This window comes from Saccoglossus kowalevskii, chromosome 1 (assembly GCF_978046115.1).
Source record: "Saccoglossus kowalevskii chromosome 1, keSacKowa6.1, whole genome shotgun sequence".
Classification (NCBI taxonomy): domain Eukaryota; kingdom Metazoa; phylum Hemichordata; class Enteropneusta; family Harrimaniidae; genus Saccoglossus; species Saccoglossus kowalevskii.
Genome location: NC_140641.1, coordinates 37,483,135 through 37,507,807, shown reverse-complemented (window position 1 = coordinate 37,507,807; position 24,673 = coordinate 37,483,135). Strand labels below are relative to the sequence as shown.

At 33.9% G+C, this 24,673-nt stretch overlaps 1 protein-coding gene across 1 annotated transcript; it reads left to right on the top strand.

Annotated features, from left to right (window-relative positions):
- Positions 1–22,724: 22,724 nt before the first annotated feature.
- On the top strand, positions 22,725–24,427 carry LOC102803362 (histamine H3 receptor-like). Its single transcript, XM_006823402.3, has one exon. It carries the CDS (start codon positions 22,725–22,727, stop codon positions 23,919–23,921), a length of 1,197 nt encoding a protein of 398 aa, XP_006823465.2. The 3' UTR covers positions 23,922–24,427.
- The last annotated feature ends 246 nt before the right edge of the window (positions 24,428–24,673 follow it).

Sequence of the window (24,673 nt, the reverse complement as noted above, 5' to 3'; positions counted from 1 at the left end):
ATTAGCTTATGTTGTCAGGTGTATATATTTTTAAGATGGCAAAACTAGTGCGCCTGTTATCGTCAGTCTTCTGTTATTTAATTCTTTTTAAATACCATAGGTAACGCATCTTGCTACTTGCTACTACTAAGTTTTTTCTCCACTTGTCACAATTCAAATGAAATTGATGAGTAATTCGCTCCAGAATACACGTCACATACAATACAATACACATCATTTAGCGAAAATCACCTTCATAACACACCAGGACGAGCTCATTTGGCGGGTATCGTGGAGTACCACCTGCGGAGATAATAGAGAACCATGTGCCATTTTTATTGTTGTCATTCGAAGAATGTAAGCGTATAAATACAAAATACATTCTCTTCGATCTCCTCCTCCGAATATATTTATTTGCTTTTACAACAATATTTGTTATTATATCTTAACAACTGGTAAATCAATGTAAATTCCTTTCTGTATTCTTCTTGGGCCACTGTTGATGGGACGGAAATATTTTTCAATCTAGCCTCAATATAATTGTTCCATTAGATATTATTCTAGAAGACATACTGAAATTTTATAATTATATATTTAACATTTGAAAGCAAGCTAATAATCATATCGCGGTCCCAACGATTAAAGCGACTATTACCCAGCGATGCTAAAAGCCAACTCTTGCGCAGTTTTATCAGACCATATATGATGTAATGTTGAACCGTGCAGCATAAATGTGACAGTATAAACGCAACAGAAATCGAGAAAATCAAGAAAGTCATGATATTATTTTTTAATTGAAAGTATGACTACAAAACCCTCTATTATGTGGAAATCAAATTTTCTCATTATTTTGGAAGCAACGTAATATCTGCACTGTAGTATACAAATCGCTTTATAGTAAAGCACCTATATTCTTGACTTCAAGCCACTAACACACAAAGAAGGTTAGTGCTGATATTAAATTAGCTGGTAATGTTACTATCGTTAAAACTGAACGGGCTGCTTTCAATAATTTTTAAACTGGTGTAATGTTTTATATTGTTTATTAGGAATTTTCTCACAATTTTCTTTTGCTCGATGTATTCGCATCTTGTCTTATCTGTATTATCAGTACAATCATGAACTTATTATTAGGGATTTTGTAGTTGGATGTAACGAACAACACAAATAATCATCTCGGAGGTATCTGAAGTCAATATATGTTCTTGTCACGTTTAGTACGCACGCTGGATACGTCAATGTCTACAAACTTACTGTATTATTTTAGTTATCGCACACTGTAATGATAGAACAACGTGATGTATAATCCGTACACACGGAGATACACACAGATGAATAATATGTGTTATTTAGTCACATACACATTGCATATTCAAGAGCGCCATCAATACAGACAACGTTATTTTTACTCCAAATTGAATTCTCTAACATTATGTTGACTGTCGTAAAAATCCGTGATGACATCCCGATAAACAGGTGTACTACACCCGTTAATGGTATGCCAATACGACACAGTCTTGACACATTTCACCTAACGTGTTTCAGGGAAACAGTCGCTAGAGAGAAACTGATGTATCACTGACAGATATCTGCTTACTGAACTAGACATACGCATGGTCTCTGAATGCATGTAGAACGGAATGGAACCAGCGTGAATAACAGTTGGGATGAAACAAAGGTAAACATGAATATTAATATGTTGTATATTTTAATTATCGTTTAAATATATGGCCACGTAGGAGTGAAGACATCTTTTAAATAACATGGTAACTAAAAAATACATTAGTCAGTGATGTGACTGAAAAATGAATAAATACACGATATCACTTTTACCATACAATTTATAGCTTCGATGTGTATGTTCTATAACAACATTTGCTTTCAGTTCATTCTGTACGTGTGAGCGGTATTTATAATTCTCTGCACACAGACACTAGTCAAATGATTTTAAACTAAAAGACATCACATGTTTTACAACTATTTACTAGCCACGAAAACATAAAGTAATATCTGAAACGTGTCATTCTGAGCTCGGTGTGGAAATTTATAATTCTCAGTACAGATTCAACAGTTACATACGTTTAAACGTTTAAAAAACATCATTTGTTTTACACTTACTAATCACGCATATAGTTGTTAATTGGATTTAGGTACTATATCTTCTGTCATACAGTACTCTCAGTTCAGAGTAAAACATATGTTCATGATAATGTAACTAAAGTACATTTATGGTTGAATATGATGTTTGTCCAAGCTAATGCAGCCAAGTGCATTAATATGATAATATTAGATTAAATACATATACAGTTGTTTTACATTTGCATGTTAGCTACACATACAATTGTTTACTCGTAGTCCACAAACCATATGCCAAATATGTACTCTCTTAAGGGTTGCCACAGACAAAATATATTTCAAAGTTAAGCAATTTATGGATTAAAAAAGCAATTAGGATATTCAGTAATAACGACCTGTTAAAAACACAGTGTTTATTTCCTCGCAAAATATCAATATTTCACATTAATTTGTTTGTAAATTCTGCACAAAACGGGCTTAATATTTAATAACCAATACACATTTAAGAAGACTAGTGCATTACTTGTAGATTAAACCTTATCTGCTCAAGTCAATGTAAAATCACATGGGGCTGGCAGAATGATGCTTTGTCTTATGAGAGAAGTCTGTTGCATTCGCAATTCTCAAATAGTTACACTAGTTGCCTGTACTGTAGATCAATTTTCAAATCAATCACGAACAGTAACATTCTTCTAAGTATATATGAAAAAACTACTACATATTAAAGAACTCACTTTAAAATAAACAACATCGTGATTTACCAAAGGTGACTTTTTTAATTTACGTTATTTCTTGACTTCTATGAGCTGACTAACTCATATCATAGACATGTTACATACCGTATTCCCTTTTATATGGAAAATGACGATAAACGACGCACATTGCGAAACCGTCTTTTCTAAATATGTGTTATTGTTCTCGATTCACGTCTTCAACCACTGCTCTCATACATTTTGTTTATCAGTACATATACCACGCCAATGGTATCGATGGTGTATGTGACGATCAAATAGACCTAGCTGGAGTCATTTAATTAGAGCGCATTCGTTCACAGTGAATTTACGCAGCGATAGCATGAACCATCTACAACTACTACTCAAGTTTCATGTATTTGACATGAAAGCTAAACAATATATAACATTCTCTGATATCGTTTGAACATTTCAATTATTTAAGCGAGCTTATTATTCCATTAGAGACAAGTAGCTCTTCATTCCCTAACGGACAGTTATGACACAAACCACCCTCTACCATCATTGTATTTACTTTACTTTATTTGACATGAATATATAATACAATGTATAGAAACCGTTTTCAACATTTCAATTATTTAATTAGCAAGCGATCTCTCCATTTCATTAGAGACAAGTAGCCCTTGATTCCCTTACATACCGTTATGACACAAACCACGTGCCCACTACCATCACTGTTTGTACTCTCAACTTAATCCTGATTCTATTTTCATTGAAGGTCAGTCATAAAGTAGATGTGTTTTGTGCAGGATATCTTCATTAATATCTATAATTCAAATAATTTATTTAGCTTGCGGTATTTGACTTTTTATACAGTTACATAGCCTGAATGCAATTTTGAATAAATCTGCATACAAGATGTTATTCAAGCAAAATCGATTTGAAGTTTTACCAGAGATATCGTTGTTTCCTAAATAGTAATACAAATATAATACACATATCCACCACCAAACAAAACAGACTGGTTTATTCACAATTCTTTTATTTGATGTTGATTTCAACGTGGCTTCACTTCACATATTAGTTAAATTTGTACGACAAATACAAATAAAACAATTCTGATAAAAAATTTTTACATTTTATGATTACTTGGCTCCAATACCATATTGATTTGCAGCGGTGCGTGCAAGAAGATGAACAATTACAATTATTAGCAATTTATCAGGCCTCCTATATTAATTACTAATAATAACATATTTATATCACGTGGACATAATTATGATGTCAATGTACGATGCATCGATGACCACATTTCATTTATTTCATTAAATTGAATTGTTGTTCAGATATAGCAGCCTTTGGGGTTGGGGGGGGTACTTGATTACTTAATGCTTTATGTTTTTAATGCTAACCATACTGGTTCACCTATAACATTACATTACATATCATGTATTATTACGCCACAAATTTTAACTTCAACTAAGCTCCCTTGTCAGTGCTCCATACTAGGATTCAGCCATTCACTGGTGGGGACGCAGTTAATTTTGAACTTTTTCTATAAACAAACCACATCCCCCATGTAAAATATTCAGTCGACCTGTTTTGTTTTGTTTTTATAATGAACAAATACTGTAATGGAAATTCATGCCTGCATGGCGTTGGAAGTAACATAAATTATATTCAATGCCCAGAAAAATGCATGAACGTAAAATATGAAACATATTATTATATATTATTGGTTTACTCCCATACTCGTCCCAGTCACTGATATATCTCCAATTATCAGACGGACGATACATGCACTATATTTTGTAAAGTTCAAAAATAGTAAAAAATAATATGACACTTATATACTATAAATATACTAGTTCTAATAGAGCAGATGTTATCATATGAATGAACAAATTAATCTAATAGGTATACTAGTAGTGCTCTACACCTGGCCAGGTATCTTTTTGGCTGTCATCTCACTGTTAGGGACGACTCGTGTGACACCCACAGACAATAATACGTGGTAGTTTTGTGCTTTGTATATCTACGCCTCGTTTATACAGGATATCCTCACATGAACAGCGAATCGTATTGAATACTTATGTCGAAGAAAAGGTCACATAGTATTTGCATCAGAAACTCAGTAATTCCATCACACTGCCACAAATTAAGTATTAAATCTAGTGTTTGTGTTTCATGGTCAAATACACGTTTCCAGGCACGACTTTGCAAATCTGTTGTGTCCATACAGGCTTTTGTAGCCCGGTTCTTATGACAGGTTGGAATATATAGAGATAGCTATGTAATGGCATTGAATAGCCTCCCAAAAGTGGTTTTATGAGGAACTTATTAAATACGGAACTAACACGCAAATATGTCAGATACATAGGCAACAATTGTATATTATTGTTTTTGTATTATTTTTTTATTTCCCATGTTAATTATAGTTTGTACATGAACAAGATGTGGCCTTCTATACATAGTACAGGCGATAAGTATCATCTGCCGATAATTTATTTATCTATTTTGCTTTACATTCATCACTGTTTTTTTTATTTTTTATGAGTTGAGATATGCTGATGCTGGAAATGAAGTATTTCTTCATTTGTATTTCTGCTTCCGGTAATAGCAATTGTGTGGTTATGTAAGTCAACACAAACCCCTAATATACGACCACCACAAAAAATGTGAACACTTGCAAGCTCATGTATAGAAATAGGTCTTTAAACAATAGTACATCAACACTAGACCCAATTCTAATACATAATATTGTTGCGTTTGAAGCCTGTTACAATGAGAAGATAATAGAATCTAACAAGAGATATAGTGCCAAACCATAATGAATTGGTTTAGCCATTCAATAACATATATTTTTCTATATTGGAACCAGTATATTTTGTTGAAGATGTCTTGACTATTTGTTATATATTTATGCTAATAGTTATGATTTCTCTAAAAAATATTCCTTTGCTAGTTTATATGCGCAAGATAAGCGTATTATAGTTTCAAATATGTAATTTCCGTACCACGATGATGCTTTTTAATTCACCAAAATGCCCAAGGAGATCATCATGCAGATTCATCAAGTGTAGGGTCTCAGGAACAAATATGTTTTATGATTTTATGAGTTCATTTATTTAATTATCAAATTATCGTTACTATCCCAAGCAGGTTGTGAGAGAATTGTTTGTATGCACTTCTAAAAACGTTTGTATGAAGAATTACATATTTGAAACTGTACTACATCTATTCTACAGCTCGCATGCCAAATAAAGAATATACAATGACGTTAGTGGGTGTGTTTTGTTTGTTATAATGGCATGTAATGGAACTAAGAGCGACATGGAATGAAAAGATCGCGTTTAGAATTAAATGAATGAAATGTCCAAGGGGGTCTCAATGCATTGTTAGTACATCAATTCCATGTCAAATACACAGCCTGTAAGGGAACCAAGCGCGAATGTCTCTAATGGAATGCAAATATCGCTTGGCTAATTAAATTATTGAACTGTTCAAAACGGTTTCAATACATTGTATTACATATATTCTGGAGCTTCCATATCAAATAAAATAAAACACAGTGACGCCAGTGGGTGGTTTGTGTCATAACGGCCTTTGGAGGGAATGACTTGATTTGTCTCTAATGGTATAAAAAGGTCGTTTTACTCCACATGCAAAATGTCTGAGCGCGTATGGTGACAAGGAACACTGTGTAAATGAACAGTGTGTTGCTCAAGGCTGTCGCTTTCACAAACGGCTTCCGAACGAGCAAATCAACTCGTAACAGAGTATGTAAATTTGCTGCACCAAACTAACATCTACGCTGAGTTGATCACATGACATTGTCACCTGATTGCTAAGAACACTCTCTAGTGGGACGAACGCGCTCCAATGGAAACCACACGATCCAACTCACACACTAATATATATACATATTTCTAAAGTAACATTGGTTACTAATATGTATGTTTTAATAGATGGATTCAGGCTACAATGCTTTTAATGACGACATTATGCCATCTAATTACGTCGATCACAGTTCAAGTTCATTGTCATTATTATTATTTCGATAGAACATTTTCTTTTATATAGCAAAAGGACATTGTTAACTGTCCTAGAAAAACGCGGGGATCAAAACGTTCAGTTGAAAAGAAATCTTTTAAACCTATTGCAATGTCACTTGATTGACGAAGGCTGCATGCTGTTGTTAACACTCGCACACTAGTATGAGCTATTATCTAGAACTCCAGCTGGTTTACAAATTTAGGGTTAGTCAATGTAACTAGCATCTGTTGGTTCGCCAACGCCGTTTTTTTTCAAACAAATAATCATAAATTCAAAACCACGAATTGTTAGAGATATGTTTTTTTATTTATCGGATTTAGATTTTTCCATTCAGTCATTTGTTGATGCAACATCGTTACAGTCAATAAACTAATTGTAATTTACTATAAAATCACAAATATATTGATTTACACTCAGAATCCAATGGTTGGTATTTTGACAAACCCCATAACAAATATATTGACAAAACAGTCAGGCGTAGATATAAGAAGTGATATTAACGTTAATATGGTATAAGTGAAAATATTTCACGGTGTGTTCTAATAATGATAAAGAAGTAACAACCAATGTATTACTGCCACTAAATATCACTTAAAATATTCACTCTGCTTTGTTAGAGAAAACGCGTATTTGTGTTTGAATATTAATATCTAATTATTATTAAGTATGATTGAATACAAGTATTAGACTGATTCGAATGACACATTTTGCTAATGGACAACAGAAAACGGCCTTTTAGTTTCTTATAGTTTGTGTCCAGTACATCAAATCACGCAGAAGGGTATTGACTTTGAATGCTGTCACATCTTATAGATATTCAGTTTTGTTTATTTTTATTGATAGATCAGTGTTAGATGTTTACCGTCATTTAGATCACCTAGATCCCTTCTATACACAGAGGCGTGTGTATTTAAAATTATGCAAATATATGCACAGGCATGGTGTATCAATATGAATAAGTAGTTGAGAGATATTTTTGCATTCAACATATTGTTAATAACATCACGCATGATTATTCTTTTGTGAAAGTACATTTTGTTATGGCTTTATCGTCATTCCTCACGTCTTAATACTTGACCTCACATTTGGATTTTTACTTCACAATACAAATATAAATAAATGAGTCTTTAACACAGTTCTTTTGCCATGATTAGTTTGGCGTACGGGACCATACATATTCAATTAATTATCGGTTCTGATCTTGATAATTCTATATAGAAAATCACATTCACCTGTACGTGTTACCTATAAGTGCATTGCCAAAGTGAATACATTGTGCATTGGACGGTGAGATTCAGAACATGAAAAAATACACAATGATATTTATATATATATATATACATGAATTTAAGTTCATTAGCTACCGAACATTAAGTGGGCAACCGGAACGACTTTTGAAGGCGGAAACGCTAGTAATGAATACATTCAATAAATAAATATGCACTTTAATTCGTGAATTGGTTTATTTATATTACATACTAAGAATCCTTTTCCTGATTCTCAATATTTATTGTGTGTCTAGCTTGCCATAAACTTGTCCATGACCTTCTCTGCTAATGTACATGCAGAATGTTCATAAATAAAATATACAATTGTATATAGTGAGACATATTCATAGAATCGTGGGAAAGGCGTCACAATCGTAAAACCAGTTGAGGAACAGTTGATGGAATGGGATGTACACTAATACAAGATTGATGAAATCACACAGCGCATAGCAAACTGTTTTCGTTTCATCTGATTTCATTAGATGCCATAATATTTAGTGCAAAAAGCAAACAAACAATCTTAAGTATTTAAACAATAAAATACTATTGACATTATGAAAAGTGTATGTCAAAGAATAGTAAATTCATTAAACGAGTGCAGTCTTGTGAAAACGTTTGGCGAGAAATAAAAGATATCTTCTTACACGAGTCTGATAAATCAAATTTGAAATGCATGCTCTGGGTACGGTTAAAACAAATTTATGCTGGACAAGGTCGAGGTTGGAAGAATTAGAAATGGTACGACAAATATATGGCTTTAAAACACATTACGTTTTAACAGACATCTGAAAGTGTTAATATTCAAATAAATATAGTTCAAAACAATCTCCCGGGAGATATAAACAGTGTTTGAAATTATCGGTTGTCCAGTCGCTCGAGTAATCAAGATTTTTGCCGGGACACAGGGTTTTCTAACGTCATCGCCCGGTTGTCCACCTACATTTTTATCAGTATATGATGAACATCAGCAAGTTGATAAACCTTTTAAGCATGTTAATCATTTGTATTTTCCATCGTAAATAAATGTTTTCGGTGATATGGAGATAATGTGAAGTCTTACTATTAGTAGTTCTCATTGGCAATACGGGTGAGTGTGTTATCCAATGCCTACATGCAACTTAACTATGCAAGTCTGGCGACTAAAATAATAATTTTGCGTTGGAGGCGACTCAAACTCGTGAACGGCGAAATTTACTAGTATAAAGGTTTTACGTTCTTTGTTACGCACCGTTCGCCGGCACTATGAATGATGCAACTACCAAGTAAGAAGTCAAAAGTTGATTCAAATATCGCCAACTACTTGTACGACAAAATAATCTGGCTGAGGGACTTTCTAAGGATTTAAAGTCGATCATCAGTAATTTACTGCAAGTTATGGTGCCCTCGCTGTCAATCGAAAGTGTAGGAATAAATACTAGAAATATGCGCATAGCAAATTTGTTACTAGTCCCCATCCGAAGTAGCACAATAAAAGTGATTGTCATCTATTAGCTCTAAATTTCCAGAAAAATAAAAATGCAACAAAAGGTGAAGCAGCTCAATAACAAGACAGTTGATGGTTAAAACTCTAGCATGAAATACCGAATGCTGTTAATTTAATACAACCAAAACTATCAATGTTAATGTATCAGCAAAACATTTTGAACACATTTGCAGTTCAATTTTATTATTATCTATGTTTTCTATCATATGTATTAATGTCAAGAAAACAAAACGTTATTTACAGTGTTGTAGTGAAGTACATATACTACAATACAGCACAAGACATGTTGGTCCACTAACTATCCCTGGCGTCTACCACATCATTTGTGGCAATGTGTAATACCGATACAACAAAACTGTGATACTACATGGCGGTAATCACAGCTGTCGACCTAAGGAAATATCGTGGGACTATATATATTAGAATGTAATTTAAATTACTTCAAACCCGCTAGCAATTATATTGCATAATAATACCGTGCGAGTCAGCGGTTGTCCAAGAATTGATCGGTATCACGTGCTGTCCAATTATCAGAACTCGGGGTCACGACTTGTTTGTTAAGTTTACAATGAGTTTACTCTGACAACTGTTTACTAATGCTGGAACAATATAAAACATGATTGATAATGTTTGTTATTGTAATGACATCCCTTGTTCAATTACATTCACGTCTGAAAAAGTAATCCGGCATATCAAAGGGAATACAAATTAAACAAATATTCCATCATCAATTTTATAGGCAATAATAGAAAGCATGAAATATTCATTCATAGTTTGTGTTTACAAAGCTGTAATATTGAGTTGATGCTACCCAATGTAGGTATTCTTAGATTTGTCATATTTTACTTATACAAAAATGAGTTCCCAAAATTTACAGTAAAAACAATATAATAATATAACGATGTAATACAATGTACCCCATGTTTTCCAATTCCACTTTTCATTTCCTCTGTGTGTATTTCCCGTCGTTTGCTCTTCACATTATATAATCAATACGTGAATGCTGTGTGTTATTCATATCGCTTCTAGCATTTAAACGAGTCATCTCGGTAAAGGTTATATCGCGCAGTCATTACATATTAAAAAAAAATTGTTCCAAATACTCCGACGTGAAACAGGTAAGGCATGTGGATTTATTGCAAACAATAAATATTTATTTAAATCATTCAGTAGTTTCCGTGTTTGTGTTGTATAGTTTGCGAGTAACTAGACCCCTGCATACAATATATAGTGTCTAGAATTGGTGCATAGTTTCAGTAAATATAATGCGATCTAATGTAACTCACGGGAAACTAGTGTATCGTGCGTATCATACGAATCACAGTAGGAATGGACAAACGACACATATACAATCACATTTGCTTATTTAAGTCTTTTCTGACAGTTACTGTAATATTTACTCCCTTCGAAAAAATTACATATTAAGCCGATGATGTGCATCAAAGCAAAAAAAAACAAATTGCTTTATTCAGTATTCTAGAATAATTTGTTTACGCTACTTTATTTTCGACTGTTATTCATTGAAACATTGCTTGCCCCATAGTATAAGGTTAAATCACCACTCGTACACTTGTGGCGCGTACTATACAGATACAATGTCAAATACAGCGAAATGTGAAAATGTAAAATATATAAAATGAATGGTATCTATACTGACTTGAAATGTGTTCCAGGATACCACCTGGAGAACAATCTATATGCAGTCGGAGTACCAAATCAATCGGCATACAATATCCAACCTAGCGACAAATAAAATAATCAATGATCGACTGTTCATTCAGCCAACACGTGTTATCACTTTGTGGCATGTATTCCACCTCAAAGGATTATTTCGTATCATGTATGTAATAGTGTGGTCACGGAGTTGGCCAGATTAAACAGATTTTTCTATTTCTTAGTCAATTTGAATTTCCTATGGCAGAACGTTGTGTGCGTTTATTACGTGCCGTCACCTAGATTCATGCGATATTGCTGCTCATAATTCAGCTTAAGTTGATAACATTCACAGAAACGTGCTTCCTGTCGACCCGTTAGAGTGAACGTTTCATTTCCTGTGGGCGAGTTCGGTACGTAACATTTAGGTTTAAGAAAAGAATTTGTCGGTGGATGTGAATTCTCTGAACTTATTGGAGATATGCCGCCAAGAGGAAGGCATGCTGTGAAGAAAATAGAACGCAAAACATGTCAATAGAAATACTTGTTATAGTACAGCCGCTAAGACGCCTAGTAAAATTAAAAACTCCTTTTTAAAAATATCTGTACTTACGCCCCAGGCATTGGTATTCAGTTACGTGGGTATCAATGGCTTTAAATTGTAAAGGACAGTAAAGAGCTATTAACACATTTTTGTTGCGTGTATGTGCTGGATATGCTGAGGTAACCTTACTAATGAAAAAATTCTACCATAACCCGAATATACACAATCATTTGTTTGTTTGTGCATTGTTTTCATATGTATACTAGCGTATATGATCGTTTTACATTAATACAACATGTGTTCTCATGTTTAAACTTTTAATTATGTCAAATCACACTTCAACTGATGAAAATATTGATTATGCGTACTGGCATGATCATGTAGATTTAACGGCTGTGCATTGCTAAATAAATCTGTCTACAATATCTACAAGAATATGGAAGTTTAGATCAAAATAAATGTGTAAAATATTCACACACAAAATCTGTTATAAAAAACAATATACGAGTACTAATATTTTCTAAATTCCAATAATATTATACAATATACCTGCCTTTGAAATGTTTGCCATATTTCCAATTACAATATGAAACACTATGCGTACCAACCATCTATACACCGTTTAAACAACGTCTGCTGCCATTTCTAACGAAATGCATACACACGCGCGATTACGTCAAACACAATACAATGTTAATATTTAGCATTGTCAAACTCGCGAAATCAAAAGTACAACTATAAATCCCTTGCGCAGCTGTTCAATCAGAGAGCAATCACATAACTCACGTTTTGACGATCGCATAAAAGCTCTTGAATAATATGGCATTTCAGTAGAATAAGAAAGAGTAATCAAATCATTGTGAATATATCCTACTTCGACCGATTATACCAATGTATTTACTTATCAAACAAGTTGCATATATATTTCCAGTCGCAAGCAAAGCCACGAGTTTCGATACAATTCGATAAATTCTTCTGTAATGCATATAGAGTGATATTATTGGTTAAATTTAATCTAATAAATGGATATTTATATTTTCGAAAATCTACATTGTTTACTGAATGTAATGCAATCCATAGTTTCAAGAAAAATTATGTATTCAAGCCATTTAGGTTACAACTGTAATCGTAACATTGATAACAATATATATTATATTAATATCATTTTATTTATGAAATATAATGTTGTATGCTCATACTATAAATACAATCATTCTGGATATACTACAAGTTCTTACTCGGTCTGTAATAGTGATTCATCCCGTCACGATAAAGTAGAAACAATAATCATGAATCGAAATAAAAATTTATATTCTTTTAGATGTAATGTGAAGCTATACTAGACACGTCTGACTGAAAACACTCAGCTATGAACATACTGTGATTTAGATTTTGTGATTTTATAATAGTATATTAGTCATTCATTCATTCAAACATTATGTATAACATCAACTATATAAGGTAAAATATATATTAAAATAAACCTTCTTGACCTGTCGCAATATGGCAGGTGATGAGTTAGTTAGTCAGTGGTTGTGCAGCATGGGGTGTCGGCACTGTATCTAACATAAATAATCAATGCCTATAACAATGCTTTAGGATATCGCCATCCGTCTGAATTGTCTCTAATTGGCACAAAATCGTTAAAAACCGAAGTAGATGAAGGTACTGATTTCCTTCCCGAGGAGCAGTGTGCCTACCACAGTGGATTAAGTTAACATAAATTCATAATTTATATGCCTCATGGTATATTTACGGATGTGTTCATACTGCCCACTCGTAGTAGTTAAATAAAGAGTGATTTAATCAACGTTCACCAATCATTAGTATTTGTTAGGAAGCACAACCTAATGGCTATATACTGTGTACAACTAAAGTAACGTGTATGTCTACGATTTTACATGTTGCAAATCTGATTGAGTTGGGCGGTTTTGCTTCATTAAGTCATAGCATTTATTTAAAATAAAAAAATCTAATAATTAAGTGATAGCGGGTATTTGTGTCACTGGATACTTGTGTCATGGTATGCGATCAACACACGTCTATTTTGTTCCAAGTTATGTACGCAGTCATGTGATGTCAGTTAGTCGAAATAACTATTTATCTCATAATAATTTGTCAGGTAAATGTTAAAATTTTATTGACAGCCAAACTCTAGTTGATTGGTGCAAATTAACTAATTAAATACGAAGCTAGCATAAACATAGCGAATACCACATACACAAGCGACCTGCAAATGATTCATTACAACACGAAAATCATTGCACGGAACAAAATACATTTAACAGGACAAATTATAAATTATGATGTAACAAATTAAAATTGTGTCGATTCGAGTTGGTGTTTAATACATCATGATTCAATCACGGTGGGGTGGTCATATGTATTATTTATATACGGTAATACGAAGCCCCCACTTTTAGTGAAAATCATGGTCCACATTTCTGAAAACCCCAGCCTTTAAAACAAATTTTCAAAAAAAAATATTGTTCGTAACAAGATTTCAAGGAAAGCCCAACTCTTAAATTTGTTTAAATATTTTATGCAGCGTCATAAATCATGGTAAAATGGACCTATCAATACCACATATCACACATTCCCGAAAATGACAAAAAGGGACCTCTCGACCATTTTTAAACATACCACTCATTATCTAACATACATCTATGTGGTGATAATAGACTATGTTTGAGAATATCGCTACCCTGTGCCACTGATTAGACTAAAACAGTATGGTCAGTTGAATATCAAATAATGGTTCATTATCAGAGATTGGCCCTGACGCTAAGTGGTGTTGAATATTCATGTGTTTGGTTTTGATAGTAATTCCACCATTGATCAAATAATGATGGCACCATAGAAAGCTAGTGGCGTAATATTCGTCATTACTTTTTTTGAATTAATCGAGAAGCTCTCCTTCACAATGCGATGTCTAGTCTAAGCTAGTAAGACCAGTAAAACGTAAGTTATCTTCATATATTTAGAATCTTTTCGTACCTGTTTGAGTTATTATTATTTCATGTGCAATTAACGACACTGCCTGAAATACAAAGTTTAGAAAAAAAACAGAGAATCATGTTTTTAACAATTGCAGGGTTTTTATCAGTGGCTCAAGTTCACAGAGTGATCATAGTTATTGTACATATAGTTGCAATATGCTTATATATGTATAAATATGCTTATATATATGTATAAATATATGCTTATGATGTATAAATAGAACTCGTTTAAGAGATTAAAAAGATGAAATGTTCTAAATAATTTAAATGAATAGGTTTCAAGGAAAATAAGTTATTGATACATATATAATTTAATGAGTGTTAAAAGCATTCTATTATAAACCTAGAACCAACAATAGCGACTCTGTCGCAGACACATATGTCTAAATAACTACCTCGTAAAAAGTGTAGATAAATCCGACATGATATGGTGAAAATACGAAGCACTTAATTAATTTCTTGAGCCTGGAAATAACATTAACAACCTCGGGACAATGCGGATTTCGTTCTGTCACGTGGCATTTGTTGAGGGTTAAATTACTCAGATTTATCAGGGACAAACACGTTCGGTCTATGGTTTGGGTGAATGACTAACTGTTTTAGGGATATGTCCTCAGAAACAAGTATAATAAGGGTTCGTATCGGGTTCATTTATTCACTACATAAAATAAATAATAATACATAACTGTAATACCCTGTTTACCCTAAAAAACGAACCAGAAGAGGTGTTCTTTAAAGAAAAAAAATATAAATTAAGACAATTCGAGGACGCTTTGTCCTCGATAATACTAATTTGGAAGAAAATGCTATTTAATGTTGAAAACTTCAAAAGTTATTAAAACATTGTATTTTTTGATAATATGTTGCATGTGACAGGGATGTAAATAATGAAATGAACATATGGTGTCACCGCATTTTGTTTAGAAATCGAGTGAAATAAAATGTTTTGATTGTTCAAGGCATTTACCATTGTTTTAAATGGCAAGAGTATATCTCATTATTGTTGGCAGTCACATATGATAGAAAAATCATATACATACATATATATATATTCGACGTAACTATGGGCAGTTTCGACGGCGCAGAGACGTGTGAATTAGTTGGATGCTTTTTATTGTCACAGCTACATGATATTTGCGGGAAAATGATCGGCCTGTACAGAGATGATGGCTTAGCCGCTGTAGACAACACACCCAAAGAAACTGAAAAAATAAAAAAGCCATCTGTCGTATTTTCAAACTACACGGTCTGAAAGTCACAATCGAAGCTAATAAAAATATTGTCAACTTCCTGGACGTCACATTCAACCTCACTGACAGCTCTTACGATCCATATATTAAACCCAACAGCCACCCACTATACGTACATGGAGAGAAACACCCACCCTCCATCACAAAGAATACACCGGCAGGAATCAACAAACGATTGTCATATCTTTCATCAGACGAAAAACACTTTGATCTAGCCGTGCCACCCTACCAGACAGCTCTAAATCAAAGTGGATATGATTATCACCTCAAATTCGAACCCCCCACGGAAAGAAGAAGAACAGACAGACCTCGTAACAACATCCTCTGGTTTAACCCCCCCCCCCTTCAGTAAAAATGCCACTAACAGCGTCGGGAGAAGATTCCTCACCCTGGTTGATAAGTGTTTCCAACAGAGAAACAAACTCAGGAAAATTTTCAGCCGTAACACCATCAAATTGAGCTACAGTTGTACGAATAACGTAAAGCAAATAATCTGCAATCAAAACAAACAAACAACAACTTACAGCGGCCAACACCAATACACCCAGTACCGAGATCAACAGATTATGTAACTGCCGTAAGAAATCTGAATGCCCCTTAGACGGAAATTGTTTACAATCGGCCCTGGTTTACCAAGCTAATATCAGACGGCAAGACAACAACAAGAGTGAAATATATGTGGGACTAACAGGAAATGAATTTAAAACCCGGTACAGAAACCACACTGCATCGCTACGCAACCAATCATTGAGAAACGCAACACTGCTCAGTAAATACGCTTGGTCATTAAAAGACAATAACATCGATTACGACACTAAATGGAGAGTGTTATCGCGTGCTACACCATACAATACTTCAAGCAAACGTTGCAACTTATGTATTAGAGAGAAATATATTATAATTTTCCAACCACATTACTGTAGTTTAAATAAAAGAAATGAGCTTTTTTCTTCCTGTAGACACAGAGCCAAATCGTTGCTATGCTACAACTAGTTTTAATATCGTAAACACACTCCATTGTTATGCAAATCTGTAGCGCTTATAACGTAGTCTGTTTCGGTAGTTTATTTAATAAAGTCTTAACTCCTGATGAGTGAGGTACTCCATGTACCTTACGAAACAGTACTGTAGAGTAAACCTTACTCATGTAGTCGTGTCTTAATTTCTCTGTCCACGTATATATATATATATTATCCAGAAACTTCTATAATATTTTTATTGTGTTTTGGATGACGAAATTAATTCACTGTGACAGTGGTCAGTGTAAACAGTTACCATTTATGCACAGTTTTTCTTATAACAAATATTGACAATGATTTAAAAATTCAACCAGTGCTCAAACTATAAAACATAGACAGATTGTGACAAAAAACATTGTCAGTGGAATACACGAAACCAATGTGCGCTCAAAACACACACGTAGCGTTGCAATTAAATTATTGTAAACAATATGACTGTTCTTCCTTCTTCCTTGATGGTTCTAGCAATCAAAGCTAATACAAATGTCTAGCTTCAAATTTAGTTATCATGGGTTTGTTTTTATTAAGTGTTTATTATTAAAATGGTGAAATAGTGTATAAAATATAATGTGTTCTACTGCTGTTCCAGTATCTGACGTTATATTCAAATTCAAACACTAGGTATATTCCCCTTCGAGTAGACAAATATGATAGTATCAAGACAAATATGATAGTATCAAGACAAATATGATAGTATCAAGACAAATATGATAGTATCAAGACAAATATGATAGTATCAAGACAAATATGATAGTATCAAGACAAATATGATAGTATCAAGACAAATATGATAGTATCAAGACAAATATGATAGTATCAAGACAAATATGATAGTATCAAGACAAATATGATAGTATCAAGACAAATATGATAGTATCAAGACAAATACAGACAGCTCATAAAATCCTGCCAATATGTCTCATATGCAAGGTTGGATATAACAAAAAAATATTGTTGATACATTTTCCTTGAATGCAAAACTATACATGTCCAATATAACAGCACAGTCGACGTAGATCTAGCAACAACGACAACTGAAGTAATGTGATTCCAGATAAATTAAACCTTTGCATTAATATAACATATATAGATCAAATCTGATTGATTGACGGATTGATAAGATGGAGAGATATTAAATTGTGTTATAATATTATATTGTACAAATGTTATTCCCAGTCACGCTCATTGACTCATTTATTACATTGATTCATTTGAACACGAGCGTTTAATTTTGCTACCTGTACAATGTTGAAACAAAATATGGTAGTTGTTATTATACAAACCTACCAATATGCAGCGACCGCTCGTTAATTAACATCATGGATGCACGTCACGGCACCTGTTAACAACAACAACAACATATATTTAAGTAATTGCGCACGGAATGCTCTGAATGAAGACGTATTGTCCAGCGGTGTACTAAGAAACGAGGTCTGAATCGTAATGTTCTGGTGATAACATTATACAGCGATGGGTAGTTTTAAGCATGAAATAAAGTTATACTTATTATTGCTATACTTAGCGTGCTCCAAACATTTGTTTTCGTATGAAATTATTACTTTAAATTAGAGAGAAAGATCATAGTCACAATGTTAGGTTGAATTGATAGTAAGGAGTGGTAGTTTAATACGTCAATAAGAAGAAACTATAATTATATTCTTTACTTCATGAATTATTAACTTCAGCCTATTATTTACAAACAACTCAGTTTGTCGTATTTGTGTTTCTGCTCCTTGCTACGTAGAATTCGGATGATGTAAATTAGAATATCCATTATCTTGCCGAATTAACACATATACGCTCAGTGAAGATAGATCACAGAATGAATTCGATTCTATACACGTTGGTTCATCAATAATAGTACACCATTGTCTATTTTTGTGACATAATTGTAGTATATTATCACCGTAAAGTATAATACTTTGTGGCCTTTTAGGTATCAATATGCTGTTAGTCTATTACCATAAAATATTGTGACAGCCGAGTAGACTAGCTTTTAAAGGTGTCTTATAATGTGCCAAGTTAAATAGCATGTTATCTGCCGGATTTCTCGTAACAGAACGGAGGAATCGATAGATTAACACATGTTGTGATTATTTCAGGAATATACGTCACGTAAATATGTAATCGGAATTGATTAAATTTGGCAATTGTCATGCTCATTAGTATGATTGTTGCATCTATAAAATATTTAGAAGAACTTATATAATTAGTGCAAACATCAACAGTTAGCAGTTGAAGTATGTAATGATGACTTGTTACCCATCAGAAATAATCGTGAGATTAAGAAAAGCAGTATTTGCAGGAATATTTCTCTTTCCTTGGTCTATGGAGTAATACATTCTCAGCTACTATACAAGCGACTATATGACTGTTTAAAGTGGAACAGAACAAACTATTTTTTCGAAACATCTTGGTTTGAAGATAATATTTTTTATTGATTGATTACGTAATCGAATGTGAGTCGTTCGTTTGTCGTTTTGTGTTTTTGTCATCAGATATTGATCGGTATGATGATATATCTTACCTATAAACACAGTGTCTTCTGACGATTATGATTCTAGATGGCTTGTTCACGTTGTCATGATAATTTGTGTTGTTTTATCTTCCCTACTAAGTGTTTTTTTTAGATTTTCAATTATTGTGATGTACAAATTACGATAATATTAACCATGTACATGTAATAATCTATGAACTATATGTAAACAACAACTAAGTAATTGGACTGTAGACTAGAAACAAAGCCAAATTCAATGTTTCTATCATCTGTCAACATTCGTTTCTATGGCTTAAAATATTTATCTGGTAAATCGATGTTAATGCTGTTCACGCTCTCCTTGGCAACAGTTCATTAGGTTAAGTTGCATTTGATGATCACATTGTTATAATCTTTTTGTTGACCAGAAATTCTCAGTGATTATTAGATCATTTTACAGCGTTTATTGTAGCTAATTATGACAAGTAATTTCCGAGATTTTCTTTTCCTTTCGATAACATATGTTCAATATAGCGTGAAATGAGTTTGCTGCAAGGTTGATAATTATTATAGGTAAAGAAATATATATTATTAATAAGGTCTCGGAATTTCTCAAATCTGAAGCAACAGTAATGTGAATAATAAGGATATATGGTTACGAATTATTTTGCTCCTACTAATTCAGCCCTACATGGTGAATGTAAGTAAGAGTATTTGGAAGGAGCACTCAGTTGTAGTATGTAAAATTGTAATCGAAGCAGAATATTTTAATTTTTTTTTAATTATGAGCTATGTTCAGTATTTCCTTGACATATTTGTTAAAATCGTTGATTACATATTGTCACTACCACAATTCAGGAAATCAATTTTTGATAATACTGATTTAACTTAAGGTTTCACATCATAATCTATGTAGTTTGTGATAAAAGCGAGACTGTATAACAAAATAAATCGTGGGTAGTAACCACCAGACTGTTAGATAATGTTAACAATAAATTGCAAACCCTACTCCCATGAGTTGCATCACGGACTTTAGTCATACTTCTCTCCCCGGGGTTAATTGCTAGGTGATTTTATTGTGATGGGTCGCTGGAGAAATGAAAACGTGATTCTCGAGAATGCGTATTGGAGCTGCATGGGGTAATTTTTGGCAAAATATTTTTTTTCTATTTTATAAATCAATGGCATCTACCAATAAATCAACGATTGCCACAAGGAATCTTACGGCTTACGGTTTAAGTCCTCTATTTTTTTCTAATATACACACAGGAGACACATCCATGGCGAATCATCGGTATACATCCGAGGGTTTGATAATCCCGAGTGTAGTCTTCGATACACGTCTTCCTGTATATCTAACCAGTTTCAATTTTCAGTCATATAATATTAATCACTTTGAAAACTAGGTAGAAGAGCAGATGCTACGGTTTTTCGGGCGTTGCTGTAGGCGAACGACGTCAGTATAAATGTCAGATCATTAGAAGCGAGTTATAAACGTTTAAACACTGCTTCAAAATGTTATCACGAATCTCCTCAACAGAGTATTCATTAGTTGTGTACCACGTGGCATCTGCCTTCCATTTTAGTATTTATGCGCATAGTTTTATAACCTATTTTTGGCAACTTTGCAGATCCAATAAATTCAATTTGTATTGCAATCAGACATAAACGATAAGTGGGAATTGTAGACTGTTTGACTCGTCAAATGCGAGTGGGTGGAATAAGAATAGCAGTGACGACTTCAATGGAGGACTTATATTAGAATTTTGTATTCGGCAAAATAAATAATGTGTTATAAGACAATTCAACGTACGGGTTTATGCAAATGATAATTTGGCATCCAGCTTCACATATATATCATGTGACGTCGAGACAGAATACGGGTACTTCTGAATGTGTGTTTCGTAAATTTAAATAATAATAACATGCCTGTATAAATTTTAGTAGGTTCAATGCCCCCAACAAATATGTTGTGACTGCCTGGATTGATATCACATATGTTACATGTTTACGAATACGCTAACTGGGGAAGTCGCCGGAAAGACAACTCTCTACATTTGCTTGGCAAGCATTCTATTTCAGCGTTAGTGCATCGAATGATGAAGATGATATTCCTCCAAGGCACGTACTCTGGTGACTGATATATATTTTCAGTGATTGTATTTCAAACCTTACCGACTTCACTTAATCCATAATATACATGTCTATGTATATACCCTTTAGGTCTAGTAACTTCATTTTAATTCAGTCGATTATGAAAGTATACCATGAAACACCCTACTTGACCCCCGATGCAACTAACAATATGCAATAGAAACGTAAAATGCCGAAAAGATAACATTGACACCCATTTCTGATGTTTCTAAAACTCAGATTCAGTGATTAAGATTCAGTGGAACACAAAACTTCTAAATAATTTCCCTTTGCTTCAACACAATAACCAACTTTTACTATGTTTCACAGTTGCCACGAAAATAATTTGTATCCCTACAAAACAATGGTATCGCCCATTGATGGATTGCAACATGTAATTGCTAGACATGGCAACTGCAATGCTATTGGTAAGGAGGGGTATTTGAAGTTGCGTGTTTTACCGTGTATTGTGCAAGTCATATAAGCTTCTGAAATAGTCGTCACATTTATTTAATTATCGGCATTTTGCGTTCCGGCTTTTTCTATGGGATATTAGAGGTTCCATCGAAGGTTCGTCCGTATACTGATGAGCGCGTTTGCTGTGTTTATATCTCAAACAGTAGGATAACACATTGAAGCGCATTGTATTTGATTACTGTGCCACTTTAAGTGGACTTTCTGCATCAGTTTTTTTTTTTTTTTTTTTTTTTTTTTTTTTTTTTTTTTTTTTGAACGAACACATTGTATCAACTAATTAATTCATGCATATTACTCTTTTTATCGGCAGGTATTTTACTGAAATATATGACAATGCAGCATGGACCATATCAGCAGCACCATACGTCTGTTTGTTACTCTCTGTAAATATGTCTGCAAATCGTGAATATCATAGTAACTAAACACTTAATTTTCGGGCCTGATTGAGCGTACATAATGCGCATGTACATGACGAACTTATATGTATAATGTGTCGCCATGGAGATCAGTACGCGGTGGTCACGTGATCGTGTGCATATCAAGTAATGCGCTATAGCGTGTTCGCATGCTTTTTCATATTCGCGACAGTTCAAATCAGGATCCCAGTCACTCAACGATTATGAACGTAACTACCATAACTTATACTGCTTATTCTAATAGATCTGAAACAGAGGACGACAGTGGTGACGTAATAGAATGGGACGGCGTCAAAGTATTTGCTATATGTTTTCTCTGTTGTGTGGACGTGGCCACTATCATAGGGAATACGTTCACACTTCTGGCATTTGGCACCGATAGCAAACTCAGAAATAATCTAAGCAACTGGTACATCATAAATCTATCAATTGCCGATCTGCTAGTCGGTGCTGTATCTTTGCCATTCGATATAGCTGCCTACGCCTACGACTACTGGATATTCGGAAAACACACTTGTCGCTTTTGGTCCGTTGTAGATAACATTGCCACAGTTGAATCAGTGTTTGCGGTTCTTCTCATCAGTTTTGACCGATTCTCATTGGTTACCATGGAAATACGCCATGTGACCATGCAAACTCGAAAGAAAGTGTTTTACCAGTGTTTTTCCACGTGGGTTTTCACAGTCGTGTTAATTTTTATTCTGGTGGTTGCATATCCTGCGTGGACTGGAGAAGTGTGGTTTGACTACGGCGAGGTGTGTGATGTGGAGTTTCTCTATGACACTGCATGGACCGTCTTCTTCGTTGTTATCACGTTCGTCATTCCTTTGATAATCCTTCTGTATCTCAATGTCACCATTTATCTAAATATCCACAAACGAACAACATCACGCGTTCAGCCGGCCAGCGGAACTAGTCAACTGTACAACACAGCTGTGAAAACACAGGTTACTCTTGTGAACCTCAATAACGGGCAAGCATCGGACGCGTTAAGAGACAGTGGAAGACGCATAAATGTATGTGAGCCCTCAGTTTCCGTCTACAACAATGGAGAGGAGTTTTCTGAAAACGCAAATAATCAAGAAAATGATACAACTCATAGGAGAGCAGCGCATCGCAAAAATAAAGGCGTAGACCACAAATTACAGAAGCGAAAAAAAGCTGCACGAACATTAGCTATTCTTGTGGGAGTTTTCTTCCTATGTTGGGCTCCACATAACCTAGCTGTTGTTGTTGATCAGCTTTGCAGCGATTACTGTGTAACTGACTTCGCATGGGTATTCGTCAGTTACCTCCAATGGGTGAATTCTACATTGAATCCTATACTCTACGCTGTGTGCCACCCAGGATTCAGAGAGAATTTTAAGAAGCTCTTCATGTGCAAATGTTCTAGCCGATGATAAATTTAAACTATTTACAACAGTAGTGAAACACAGAAATAAATAGTGCAAAATCACGTTTTCAATACTGAATATGGGTATGGGAATTTTTTATGGCTTATGACATTCAGTATTCAGGGATTTTATGTGTGTTTTCAGATGCAAACACGTATTTATATTGAACTTTAAGTGCTCTTGATAACTCCACAAAGAATATTTCATATTCGGAGATAGCAGAGAAGATATTTTGTAATTATTCGGCCACAACCAACGTTATATTGCATCAATGACGACCTCGTCAGCATCTTTTAGATCTTACTAGCAATTTCCCTTCAAGTTTATTCTATATTGTGAAAAAACAGAATATAAAAAAGAATTCCATAGTCTGAGCATGCTTTACCATTACCCTAATGCCATTTCAATGATAGACTTGCAATACTAAAACCAATTATGACAATCAAATTAAATAGTCCCTTAACACGTATTTTAATTGTTTGTGTTGAAAATAAATTGATTATCAATTGAAAGTACTCGACGTTATCAGGTTCTATATATTGCTGAGTAAACTTGCTAGAATTGGTATGGATTGGCATGACATGGTCGTAGAACATCAGTGGGAATTTGCTGAATATCTACAGTTATTGTGTTCTAGTTATATATGGTAATAAGCGATGTATTAATATGTCTGGTTTCATTTATCGATGGGATTGAATTTATATTAGCGAAAACTCGTGTTACATTGCCCATGACTAATGTATTTTAGTTATTTATAG